This window comes from Haliotis rubra, unplaced genomic scaffold (genome assembly GCF_003918875.1).
Source record: "Haliotis rubra isolate DU_JTF1 unplaced genomic scaffold, ASM391887v1 Scf78, whole genome shotgun sequence".
Lineage (NCBI taxonomy): Eukaryota > Metazoa > Mollusca > Gastropoda > Lepetellida > Haliotidae > Haliotis > Haliotis rubra.
In genome coordinates this window covers 620,517-635,088 of record NW_025767501.1, presented here as the reverse complement: position 1 = coordinate 635,088, position 14,572 = coordinate 620,517, and the positions used below count along the sequence as shown (strand labels likewise).

Here is a 14,572-nt window from a genome sequence, read left to right as displayed (position 1 = left end):
TGATACCTAGACATGAAATTGTGCTGATTAGGATGTTGTTGAAGTTAAGGTTGTATATGTCATGGTTTAACTATGAAGAATTATGCAAACAATAATTAAAAGCAGTTTATGACAAAGTAGATTTAGTTAGTCTTAGTTAGATTTTGAGCCTGACAAGCAAGTTTTGTTAATATTTGGACTTATTATTGTACAGAGGAAGATGACATATTTACTCTGTGGTGAATTGTGCAATATGTACATGCTGAAGTGAATTGCTTTTATTATTTCATATTGTTTTATTGTACATTTTTGCCTTTTATACATAAGTTATGGGACACAAGTTGTCATTGTGTTTATATCAGTTTCTGGCTTATAAACATTGTATAGTATACTTATAAATATTGTTTGTGACCTTCACAAGCTTTGGCCAGCAGTCTTGCTTTGAATGTACAGTAAGAGATTGAAGAAATCGATGTATATGTTGATTGCAGTCTTATTTATGTTGGTTTGCTGTTGATGCAAGTATGTGGTTTCTCCATGTATTTGTCAGTGTTTTGCCATGTAGTCCCATATGCTATAGCTGCTGATACAGAAATGTCATGACAAGGATTGTGTGTCAAATGTTGATGGTTTCAACAAGTTTTCTATTAGTTATCTCACCAGAACATTGTATTACCTGTCATCTCTGAGGTTGTATAATACCAGCGGAAGTATCTCTTAGATGCTCTATCGAAGCTATGTTGCTTAGTCAAATATGAGGAATAGGATATACATATTTGGAAATGAGGTGAAATAATTCTGAAAATATGGAATTGGATCTCAAGTGTTGCAAATATAACTGAAGGAAAAAATGCCATTTTATATGTCAAGCTAGTTGAAAAGTCTACTCTGAAAATCATGCAAGTTATGGTCAGCTTTCACTGAATCTGTCAGAGACATATATGACTTATTCACATCAAGTGAGTGCATTAGATGTTTGCATAGCTTTTTTACAACCACTTCATCAAATCAGTGTAAATATTTGCAAAGTAATTGCATCAGCATTGATATCATCCGTCAGTGTAAACTGGAATCATGTTACAAGGGAGGCAACTCTATTTTGGCTTATGTATTGAGGGCTTCCCTGTATTGTGGAGTATTTTGTCTGAATCTCGCTTTTGTAGTAACTGCCTTTTACACCCGCAATATGATCTGACATTTTTTGTTGTCCCCACAGGGCTTCTTGAATAAAATCAATTAGAAGCTTATTCTTTTCTTGTGTCCTTTTTGACAACATCTCACGTGACATTGAAGAGTCAAAGAGACAATACACGTGAAGATCAAATTTGTTTGCGACAATGGTCTAGTACTAAGTCATCATGCTGCAGACACGTGAAGATCCAGGTTAGAATTGATCTTCAGTAACCCATGCTTGTCACGAGAGGCGACTAACGGGATTGGGCAGTCAGACTCGCTGACTTGGTCGTATCCCAATTGTGTAGATCGATGTTCATGCTGTTGATCACTGGATTGTCTGGTTCAGACTCTATTATTTACAGACTGCAGCCATATAGCTGGAATGTTGCTGAATGCGCGCTCACTCACCCAAAGTGACAGAAGATACCAGCAATACATGAAGCATAATTTGCAGATTGCCATGATATATCTTGAATGTTGCTCAAACATTTCAGAAATTACATGTATTTATTTGTAAAATCATTTATTTCCAAACTACACAAGTTGGTTATATTATACAAATATGTACAACAGATGCTGAACAAACAAATACTGTTTTATAGGAAAGTCCCAGTTAAATATTTCTACTGGTCCCCTTAAATGAAGACAAATAAATTGTTCGTCACACAATACACATAAACTAAAAACATCCTCGAACTACAGTTGATTCAGATCAAGAGTAGACACAATGTTTGGCAGATGGAAATGTAAATACACATAACAGAACAGTTTAAGATATATGAAATATGACTTGATGAATTCAAATGCACAAATGAAAACTAAAGACACACAACAAATGCAAAACAGTTGCTGAAAAACATTTTGTTAGGGTGCATGATCATTATCAATTCTTTCATACAACTTAAGAATGCAACATCTCATTTACAGACCGTATCAAAATGATTTAATTAACGTGATTTATTTTATACTGGATGCAAACAGACTAGAAATGTTAATATATTGATAAATATATCTGCCTGAAACATCCTAACAAAACAACCAGAGTATCTTCAAAATTTGTAACATTTGTCCATAGAAGGTAAAGTATTACCTAGAACCAATTTAATTATAATTGCCAGATGAGCATTGAAACAAAGAGATGGAAAATTCACCCTGATCTTGGGGGACAGCAGAGCATTTACAAACTTCTAATCAGACCTCTATCATTTCCTTTGAGTCTTTCCCTTTTGTTCTTTGTTCCTGTGCTTGATCATCTTGTTCTCTTCATCCTGCTTGTGATGTCTACCCATTCCGCTACGCTGTCCAAGGTTACCATGCATCAATGCCAGGAACTCATTGCAGGCCTGAAAAGGAAGTTGAGGAAAAGTATATAATTGTATATTCACCACCTAAACATTATGTGTTTTCAGACTTGCAGGTGTTAATTGGTAACCTAGTGCCTCGATATATATATTTTGAAGTTATCAATTCTTTCCACTCTGTGTGTTTAAAATGAGTGAGTGAGTTAAGTTTTACACCGCTTTTAGCAATATTCCTGGGGTACACTAGAAATGGGCTTCACACATTGTACCCATGTGGCGAATCGAACCAGGATCTTCGGCGTGAGGAGTGAATGCTTTAACCACTAGGCTACCCCACCACCCCACGTTTAAAATGAACTCTCACAGTTGTGAAGGATGACATGTGCTTCACTGACAATTGAATCCCCCTTGTAATCAGAACGAGGAGAAAAACAACTAACAAAACTGTTCTGATTAATACTGTTTAGACATTCATTATAAATTAGATATCCATTTCACAGGACCAATTGGCAAGATTTTCAGATGTTGGGAACAGATAAAAGAGAGTAGACGATTCAAACATAAGTTACCACTGTTGAACTTAGAACATCCACAAGCCAAACAACAAGTTGGACTCAATGATAGCTCTGTTGTCCCCATCGCCTGACCTGAACTTTGTTTGGTTGTTGATTAAACCGCACTCAGCAATATTCCAGCTATATGGCAGCAGCCTGTAGATAATCGGGTCTGGACCAGACAATCCACTGACCAACAGCATGAGCATTGATATACACAATTAAGATACAATAACATGTGTCAACTAAGTCAGTGCACCTGACCATCTGACCCCGTTAAGACCAATTCTAACCTGGATCTTCACGGGTCACTTGAACTGACCATAACCTTGAAATACTCACAGCTTGACTAGGCAGACAGGGTCCAAGTGACTCCAGTAGCAAGGGGGTTTCTGTGACAGCTTTCCGATAGTCCATGAGGTTTACTCGACCATCGTGGTCCTGGTCCTGTCATAAAAACACAACACTACAGGCGATATTTACACACAAAAATACCATTTATCTATCTGCCCTGGAGCTAATATATTTTTGATAAAATCTTGAAGCAAAACAGTTCAAACATAAGGTCAAAAGGTTCCTCATAAATAGTTTCACGAAATGTTTAATCATATTATTGTAAGAAAACAGTTTAGATACATGTCAGTGTAAGAAATCTAAGCAGCCCTAAAATCCTTGATGTATGCTTACAACCCATATAATCTTAACTGTTAACTTCAGATTTTGACAATGATTATGAGGCTGAACTTGAAACATTGCCGTTGAGGTAAAAGACATCTTTCCTTATAACTCAGAAATGACCTAGTATTAACGATAGGTTTACAGTTCTGACTTCAAAAGGGTATATGTCACAAATACACATACTAGTTTCTTGAGCACTGTTTCCACCAGATCCTTCACACCTTCATCAGGATCTTCCTCTGACGATTGCTGGAAGACAAACGTTTACTCAATAAATATTCACGTAATCAGGAGAATATAAAACAAAGCATCTTGTTTCACAAAACTGACATTTAGGCCTTCTATTCGTCAGTATATCGATAATAATAATATAATAATAATAATAAGGTCATGGATTTTTTGCTGAAGTCCATGCCACACAGGCATACAACTAAAAAGATGACAATTGTCAGTGATTAAGGAAAAGATGGGTCTTTAGGCCAGATTTAAAGGCAGTCAAGAAGGGTGCGCATCTGAGGTTAAGGAGAAGAGTATTCTATAGCACAGCAGCTGAGTGTTTGAAGGGTCTGACACCAGATGTCTTCAACTTGTATGTAGGTATAGAAAGCAGGAATTTATCAGGTGAACAAATTATTTTGGAAGGTTAATACACTGCTGTAAGAGTTTGAAGATATGGAAATCTTGTGGACTGATTGGTAGGCAAGACTTTAAATTGTGTTCATTCATGGACTTGTAACCAGTGAAGTGATTTGACCAGGTTTGAAGTCACAGTAACTAGCCTTGCAGCTTCAGTCTTTGCAATCTGTGAAGGTGATCTTTAGAAATGCCATAGAGGAGGCTGTTGCAGTAATCCAGGCGGGAAAGAATCAGTGTTGCAGTGGCATGCTTAGTGAGAAGATATTCCTGAAGTGGAAGTGACATGACCTGCAACAGCCCTTCCTACATCCACGTTGTCAAGTGGGACAAATTCCCTCCTCTGAATCCATCCTCAGTTATCATGTGCATTATATGTCCATCAGGACCCATTACCCACCATAGCTGTTACATTTTTCTGAAGTGAAATCACCACCTCCATCATTCCTGTTTCCCTTTTAGCATAGAATTTCTCTTGCTCATCGGAATAATTTGATTGGATGGCTGTGAAATGTCACCATAGGGTCCTGGTCACAGCCCTGATGTTAGATGACCTAGATGACCCATTGACACCTTTTATTTCAAACACTATCGTAACAGAATGGATATTTATTACACTGGAAAAGAGGATGGCCTGAGCCACACACTGAATTATTTTGTTTGTTCAAATAGTGACACCACCAACAGGTAGGTACATGTATTCAGGGGTTATGGCAGAACGTATGTCTACAAAACAGAGATGTTGGTCTGTATTACCAACCCCCAGATGATATGAGTGGACTGCAACATGATACACTTCATACAATATTGCCATTCTTTTCTCACTGAATGACTTTTCTTATATCACCTGTACACAGCGCCACTGAGCCAACTTAGTGGTATGGATGGAAGTTAGGCGCTATAGAAATATATTATTATTATTTATCAAACCTTGAACCAAGCTTCGACCAACGGGATCGGGTGGTCAGACTCGCTGACTTGGTTGATTCATGTCATCGGATCTCAATTGCGTAGATCGATGCTCAAGCTATCGATCACTGGATTGTCTGGTCCATACTGGATTATTTACAGACTGCCGCCTTATAGCTGGAATACTGCTGAGTGTGGCGTCAAACAACCAACCAACCTATCTCATATCAAATTGACTAAACTCAACACACACATGTACAGGGTACTTACAAAGTAAACAAACCAGCTGAAATATTTTAATATGACACACACTGGTGGTGTATTGATAATGAACCAACTCCATGAATTTTTATGACATTCACAATTGTTTGAGTCAAACTTGGTTCAACTTTGTTTAGAACAGCATTTAAATCACTGAGTCACTTAGACAAAACCTACCAAGACACAAGTAGTGGGCATTTACCAATGTGGTGCTCACCAATCAAGGAGCATCTTGATCACATTTTGGATTAAAACTTTTGATCAGGAGATCCTGGCACAAAAAAAGGGATGCAACTCTTCACAAGGATTGGGACGATACACAAATTCGACAACAAAATTGAAAATTTGACAAACATAATGACGAACAGCCAAACACTGAAAAATGCTAACACCGAAATTTGCACAGTGTATCACACGGGTGATTAATGAGTGAGCTGTAAGAAAGCTTTGTCACATTCCCGCCCCAACTGATATCTCAGAAAAAAACAAGAACCAGGACATACCTTATAGAGGCAGTTCTTCAGTAAGTGAAACATTTCTTCTCTAGAGATGTAGCCATCTCCATTGAGATCATACACCAAAAAGCAATCTGAAAACAACAGCATATATGACATTGAGGATTGATTCTAATTATTTTAGGACATTGAACGATTGTCAAATAGTCCAAACGAAATGATACCTACGAATGCAATATTAAAATTTAAAAAAAGAAAATCATTAAAATGTCCATAATCCTTTTGTCTCCATCAAAATCACTGTGCTTCAGCTTCAGTCTGACAGATTCTCATTCAGACAAATTTGTAGGGATGTCACGATACATAAGTTTCATGAATCGATATGTATCACGATACCCATGTCACGATTTGATATGTATCACAATACCTATTTTCGCATCATTATTGCGTAAATTTAGTTATATTTTGAACATTAATATTTCATATTTTATAATTGTCCATGAAAAGATCAACATTTTTGATTCTCAGAGATTAAAAAGTTATAAATTCCCATCTTTGTGCATGAAAAATAATAATTTATAACTCTCATAACATCAAAAAACATGATACAATTGGAAAATGTAAACGATACATAAACATATTTAAACCGATACTTTCAAAACTTAACATCGATGTATCGTGGCATCCCTACAAATTTGTATGCAACATAGAGCCCAGAGTCAAAGAGTGAGATTTACCACTCAGCAGCTTTGAAGAGCATTCCAGTTACACGATTCACCATATAAGCTTAAGGAAAGCCCACAGTGATGCAGATCTTACAAATTTACAACTTGTGAAAACACACGAGTATGAGTCTGATGTTACGTGGATTCTGTTAACATGATCAGGGCAAACCTATACCACTCACACTCAGCACAGTAACATCAATACTGTCATCATGTATATATACTGAGAGAAACAAATAAAGGAACACAGTGAGTGAGTATGGTTTTACGCTGCTTTAAGCAATATTCCAGCCATATCCAGGAACACAGGAAAATTCAAGTGTTCCTTCAATATTTTCCAGTTTTCATCACCAGCTTTGAATATCGCTGTGGGAAATCTGAGAATATATAAGGGAACACTGCCATGAAGTGGTGTTCCCTTATTTATTTCCCTCAGTATTTCTTTTTAAAAATATCACAAATGAAATTCAGGTTTGAACTGCAATTCTTGTGAATCAATTTTAGAAGTCAATAAGATATCTATGGGATATGAAACTACTATGTACTCTGAATGAACAAAGTTAGGAATCATGAATAAACTTGGGGATATTTTTCAAAGTGAAAACTAAACACTAAAACTTATAAAAATATCCCTAAGATATTCCCAACCCCTGCCTTTAGGGTTCAGTGTATATGTATCACTGAGAAAACAAACAATCCCACAAGTGAAGACTTACACTTTATCTTGTCTTCTAAATCTCCCCTGAGGAAGACATGAAGCCCCAACACCCACTCCTCCTGTTTCAGGGCACTGTCGTTGTCTCGGTCAAATGCTCTGAAAACTGACAAAACACAACCAAGATCTTAGTGAGTGAGTGAGTTTGAGTATTATGCTGTTTTAAGCAATATTCCACCAACATCATGGCAGGTTGTGCGTTGTGCGTTGTGCTTGAGTTTGCATCAGTCATGGCGTCACGCTTTCAGAAACCATGATATGTTGTGATGAATCTAGAAAATCAATCGAATACACCTATTTTATTTAACTATCGCTTGCTACGATACCTTTCCCATGCATGTTCTAACACTAATGAGCATGTGTATGCAACAAGTAGGCGAGCGGATACACAGTGTAAAATCTGAGATTGGCTTTGTTTACATTTCAAACAAGTGGTCCTTTCCCACCGCGGCATCTGATATATTTCGTTCGATTTCACTGAAACACTTCGAATTGGTGACAAAGTCCATTTGTCAGTTTATTTTGAACTGTATGAGAAATTCAGGGATTTGTGTCAGGAAGATGGTGGTGAACTATATACAATTGATTTTATGGGCGAAATATAGCCGACATACATGTGACGTGATTTTATAAACACTCTGTAAAATGGCTGAAAATTCACTTTGACGTTAATTGTGTTTGCAAGCGTATTTTCCAAAACATTCTCAGCGATTCTCGGTTCATCGACAATGTTTCAGAACGAGCATTAGTGATTTGATCATACAACAACAAAACTACCGCTGATCACAATGATAGGTCTTTTTCTTTTAAATTCAATTCTCCCAGTAAAATTTGACATTTGAATTAAGACATGCAAAACGCAGTGAATGGTGATGTAGTAATGTGTCAAACCTGGCAAGATTTACGATGCATGTTATTTTCAGTATATTTGATCTACAATGAGGGGATGATATAGAAAAACGAATTTCAAACAGAGTTAAAAAGTGCAAATTGCATTATTTTATTTTCGTGATGTACATGGATATGGTATCAATATCAAAGTGAAGGTGGAAGAGGAGGGACATATTGTAATTTTAGCAACAAGTGTAGAATGCCGTCACATTCGCCGATGGCAAGCTAGATGTAGTGCACATTTTAGTTTTTGTGAAAAAAGATACCGTTGAAAAGGCGACCGACACAGGTTGAATGTTATACAATTTGGTTACGTGGTAACACATTTAGTACGATGTATACGTTTTTTCAAACTGCAACGTCATTACAGTGTAGAACTGATGACATAGCCAGCTGACGGCCAGGCAACAGGTGGATTAAAACAGTAGCCTGCGCATCGAGACACAAGAACCGCATCTATACCTGCACCACGTGAAATGGGTCTAATAAGGTCTAACAACGTCATTTATTTATCATTTGGGCACCAATGACGTCATTTCCAAGGGACATAAGCCATGGTGTGTTTATTGGGGACACAGAACTCTCGGTAAATGTTGACAATATGAATTGATATAACGCAAAAAATAAATTAGTTACTTCTGATATATGTACGGGTTTGGATATAAAACTACTTGACAAACAATTTTCATGATGAAAAAGTGCAAGACAAAAAGGTTTATTTTCGTGTACACTTGCCCTTTAAATAACTACCCTTCTCCACATGACAAAAGTATATAAATTTGCAATCAGCAAAGACTAGATTTACATAAATTTTATTTAAAATCCACCTATAAGCATGTGACTTTTATGTCAATATTGTCAGTAGTCAGAAACTGGATTCTGATGCAAAGCAGAAATGCACTTCAGGCTACAGCTAGGGTATAAATTTCACTGTTGTTGAACGCCAATGGCAGAGATAAATACACAATGGCAGGATTAAAATAAGTACCACTTGTCTCCACTGCACTCTTACAGTCAGAGTTTTAAAATTATAATACCCAGTGACACTGTTTTTCTAATATTTTTGAGTGAGTGAGTGAGTGAGTGAGTATGGTTTTATGCCGTTTTTAGCAATATTCCATCAACATCACGATGGGGACACTAGAACTGGGCTTCACACATTGTACCCATGTGGGGAATCAAACCCGGGTCTTTGGTGTGACGAGTGAACGCTTTAACCACACTGCTCCTTCATTTTTAAGGCTATATTAACCGCAAATAACAAGTATCAGTGCTATAATTCTTTCTTTTCAGCAACCATTCTAAATTCTGATTGCTCACAACTAACATAATACATTACTGGCTTTCAGTTATTGGCAGCAAGCCAGCTAACAACAGTAGGAAGTGCACAAATCAGGTTTCTCAATGTTGAACACTCCCCAGTGTCATGTGTGTAAACAAGGGAGAAATTTCATTTTTATTGATCCAAAGAACATACTTCAGATAAATTCATGATCATCATGAGTATCTCTCATCATTCTGAACACTATACATCTCTATCCCAGGTCTTGAAAGGACATCTGATCAAGTAGGTGGACCTTAGATTCACCTAGTATTTTGAAATTATCCCACATGCAATCTAACCTCCTCAAACAGCCAGAGTAAGATATCTCCATTCTATAATGATATATATCACATATCCATGTGCTTCTCCAGCTTTGTTTTGGCTAACAGTGACAAACACAAATACAGCTACCCCATCAAACTACTCATGAGCTTGAGAAAGTTCACAGAAAGATTTAGGTGTGATTTCATCAACAAAGTACTGGTTGAGAAGTCCTTTATAACTCTGAATATAATCATACATCAAACACTCGATGTTAAGCACTTGTTTTTCACTAATACTGTTCAATTTTGAAAGAAAAAATAAATGTTACTGGTACTGTCAAAAACATACCAATCAATAGCTTCAATAGTCGCAACAAGTTTTGAATAAAACATGTTGCATGTGCCAAACTTTCAAACCTTCTGAGTACCAATTAGCAAGGATTATGACTTCAGAAAAGAGTTACTTCCCTTTAGCCTGAGTAGCGATACGGATGAAAATGTCCGAACTTTGACATTGTCAGTAGATGTGTCAAGTTATTTATCACAGGGTCACACAGGGGTATGTGATCTGAACTACCAGTTGTCAGGCTTCCATTTTTGGGAAGCCTCTGTGGCTCAGTGGGTTAGATTACTGATATTTTGATTACTGGCCATTAGGTGAATCACTCTGATAGTGTTGATTTGAATCCCAGATCCAGATGGGACTGACTGACAGAGTGTAAGTTTCAATATAACATTTGTGATAACTGACATTGTAGGCAGTATACTGGAACTCTCTATTATCGCGGGCTCTCTATTATTGCAGCACATGAAAACATTGGGAAAGCAGAAACAACTCGCGCCACATCGGCTGTTTACATATGCAAATTATGTGAAAAATATTCATCGCTCTTGAAAAAGTCATTTATTTCATTGGAATGTCATGTCTAATCGTAGAAATATTAAAGTATTCAACTTTTCAGTAAGTTCTGGAACATTTTGAAACTAGTTTGACCCCTACTGCCATATCATCTAGCATGAATCAAAACTTACTTTGTCAAGAGTAACCCAGCGACCACTATAAGGTCATTTGCATATTTTCTGTCCTAAAATTATAACAGGAAGTGATGTATTATGCAAATTCACCCTGCACATGGCAGCAAATTGTATGGTACGTTTTAAGGCGGAAAACATTATTTTGTTACATTGTATCCAAATGAATAGAAGTTTCAGATGTTTCGTTTAAAAAACATGATGATATTACTCATGTGAATGAAATTCATAAAAAAATAATTTAATGATAAAACTATTTAGATTCGTTACTTGTCTTAGTAACCGTTTTACAGTGTCTTTTGCTTGTACCGCATGCCATAGTAAGAAAATAGCAATACCGCGATAATAGAGAGTTGCTTCAATTTCTGGGTCAAACGAGGCAATCGGGATTGCTGCGATCGTATTGAACGAGTTGTGATTATCTGCCAAATTATTTGGGACAGAAATGAAGATTACACATCAGTCAACTGAAAATACATATGAAATGCCAAATGTAAGTAGGGGTTCATAATCCCGATGGCGACAACTACCGCAATAATAGAGGATCGCATGATACATTGTGTGTGATAGTATTGTAGTTCAAACCTCTATCCATCAGGAAGTCGTCTGTGATTTTGAAACAGGTTTGCAGCTCATCCCGAAATCTGTTTCTATCCATTTTCTCTGGGGTGCCTTTGCTGGCACAGATTTCTGAGAACATCTCCAGGAGTGAAATGATTTCTGCATCGTCAACTGAAAATTATTAAAAACTCGGAATAATCACTGCAGTCATGATAGCATTTGTTTTGGATAGTTTAAGCAAGGCGGATATAGCTGTCAGTGAAAACCCTTAACATTTACTCGGAATAATCACTGCAAAAGCATTTGGATCTTTGCGGATATAGCTGTCAGTGAAAACCCTTAACATTTACTAATAAAACGGGTCTTTGCGGAAAAGGTACTCTGAGGTTCAGCCAATCATTCCAAGAGAAGAAACGATTTAGGGCATCCATAATGACAGGTGCTTCTGTTGTAATTGTTCATTTTCTTGTTGTAAGAACCATGCAACCTATTTAACTATTCATGTTTGTAAACGGAGGAAGAAAGCAAATTGTTAGCATTTATTTAAGTGTCGATCTCTAGAACAAAACAAACCAAAAATTAACTTACAAAATGTAAATAAATAAAAGACATGTAACCCGCGGATTGCAAACACCTTTCAAATTCTTCGATTTCGAAATGTTATCAGTACATACATCTACATGGCGGTCCTGTTCCATTCCTGCTATTTTTCCTCAGTGTCTGGATGATTTCTTCTTGACACTTCCTCTTGGTTGACGCCATTCTGCGCAAATACTCCGGCTGCTTTGTTGCCCTCGGTAAAAGAGTCAATATGCGTGCCTGTTGCCATGTGCGTTGCGCATGCGTAAAGTGCGGAATTAATTTATTTCAATTTTAGATATAATCAAATAAAATCTTCTTAGCTTGAAATCAGGCGTATATGATTTTAAAATGTCTAAATTATAGTATAATAATGCAACATATGGAAGTTTCCGATTTAATTCAAATACACATTCACTCCGAAGCTTCAAGGAGGCGAACATGGCGGATGCAGATTCTTTGCACGACATGAGTTCAGACTTGGACCAGGATCCAAGCGCCGTCGAGGGCGATATTGAAGATGATGAAATCGGAGACGAAAGGTTTATATTGTCTTAATTTATATGTTCTCCACAGAGTCCATTTTCGATATTTTTATGCATTTGCAAATGTCAGAAATTGATGAAACGAGAAGCGTGCCTGAGAGTGAGACACATGTTTGATAGATCCAATTTGCTGTGTAATACTTATGGTCCTTTCTTTAGATTTCATACAATAACTCAGTTTTTCTTTAAGTTGATACGGAATGTATTTCCAATGACCAGGTATTCTTGTTGAGAGTTCCACATCATGAAAGGTGCATCTAAGAATGGACACATACTTCGGACGATATGGCCATAATGAGTCCCATCTAATATATCTAGACCTGTTTAAACTGTTAAACACTTGCAGTTGATAATAGCTAGTTCCCCATGTATGCAGCTAATGTACAGAATAGACATTTTAAAAACGAACATACTGTCTGGACATGTCAATTTATGGTGAAAAGGGAATACTGTGTTGTAGCATGCTACAAGCTTAGTCATATTTAGACATGTGTGGTGCCAACATGACACCATTGCCTGTCCCAATGACCTGTGCAAGTTTTGGTGAGAATAAATATCCCTTGTACGGGCAGTGTGGTAGCCTAGTGGTTAAAGCGTTTGCTTGTCACACGAAGACCCTGGTTTGATTCCCCACATGGGTACAATGTGTGAAGCCCATTTCTGGTGTCCCCCGTCATGATATTGCTGGGATATTGCTAAAAGCGGCATAAAACCATACTCACTCTCTCCCGCAAACATCACCTGCAACCCATTGTAGTTGTTGGAAGTGACAAATGGGCCAGGTAGTCAAGATCTGTGTCTTCGTTAACTGTATCGCGAAATAAGCAAGAAACCAACTTATCAAGATGACGCAATCAGGGGCAGAATTTAAACGCCACACTTTTAATGTTCAGTCTACATATCATAGTTATATAAATATATATGTTCGTACCAATGTACAAAGCACATGCATTAAGTTTGGGAAGATATCGGCATCAGATTCCCCTCCATTGATTTTGAAGGATTTGCAAGTGATATTACTGTTCATTTCGTTTCTTCTACAGCTTGTAAAGTCAAAGAGAAATGAATACAGTAGAACATTTATTTAATCTTTTCATTTCAACTTAATTCAAGAGATTTTGAAGACATTTCATGAACCAGTGACCATAATTTACATAAGTTATATTGTGCTAATTTCTTAACAAGGAAATATTGTAAAAACTATGGTTACTATTGTTAAGAATCATCTTAATTTGTGATCCATAAACATGATAAAGGACATCATCGGTTAATTTTAATAATGCTTCAGTCTAAGCAAACTTAGCAAAACAACTAAAATTAACATTGAAACATAACTACATCTTTACTTAACATTACATCTTGCATAACATAACATAAATTACATCGGCTTGAAGAAGTCTTTGATTGATGATTGTTGACAGACAGAGTTGTTATTCGCTGCTTGGATTTTTAACAACAGCTCCAGGTTTGTGAGGTTGCCGACATTTTCAAATCCATTGCATCCATTGGCTGAATGTGTGCGGTTGTGTTGGGTGGCAGGAAATTGAGAGTCATGCTGGTTAGTTTCAGATTTTTACAGTTGTGACTAGCCGCATTGTCAACAAGCAAAATGACCCGCCTTACACGTGACCTCATCTGTCAATCAAAAGACAGCAGCCAATCAGGAAACAGCTCTGCTGCCATCCACACCTTTTGTGTTGTTTCTATATCTAGCATACACCTCCGTCTTTATTTATGCTTACTCAATCAATCAATGACTCGAATCAGTGTCAACTCAATGTCTAACTTTAATTGTTTCTTCTCTAATAAACCTACACACCCTGTGATAAATATTCAATAAACAATGAATTGGTCAAACAGATCAAACAATGAATTAACTACCAGCCAGCACAATGTTTTGACACGTGATAGACAAGATAGCACTGTTGAGGAGCAGTAAACAGCAGACATCTTGTCGATCGACAGCCTTGGTGTTCGGATATACGAGGCAA

At 37.0% G+C, this 14,572-nt stretch overlaps 2 protein-coding genes across 2 annotated transcripts in view; one reads left to right on the top strand and one right to left on the bottom strand.

Annotated features, from left to right (window-relative positions):
• Nucleotides 1-1,661: 1,661 nt before the first annotated feature.
• On the bottom strand, nt 1,662-12,285 carry LOC124260875 (EF-hand calcium-binding domain-containing protein 1-like). Its single transcript, XM_046695198.1, has 7 exons — nt 12,132-12,285; nt 11,482-11,628; nt 7,388-7,492; nt 5,995-6,080; nt 3,872-3,937; nt 3,353-3,457; nt 1,662-2,498 (listed from the first exon to the last, which is right to left on the bottom strand). Exons 1-7 carry the CDS (start codon nt 12,217-12,219, stop codon nt 2,358-2,360), a joined length of 738 nt encoding a protein of 245 aa, XP_046551154.1. The 5' UTR covers nt 12,220-12,285; the 3' UTR covers nt 1,662-2,357.
• A 181-nt stretch (nt 12,286-12,466) lies between these two features.
• The window catches only part of LOC124260857 (glycylpeptide N-tetradecanoyltransferase 2-like), a 34,560-nt gene continuing 32,454 nt past the window's right edge, over nt 12,467-14,572 (top strand). Inside the window, exon 1 of the mRNA XM_046695179.1 lies at nt 12,467-12,578. Within this exon, the coding sequence (XP_046551135.1) occupies nt 12,478-12,578 (101 nt within the window). The 5' untranslated portion in view covers nt 12,467-12,477. The remainder of the gene's footprint in view (nt 12,579-14,572) is intronic.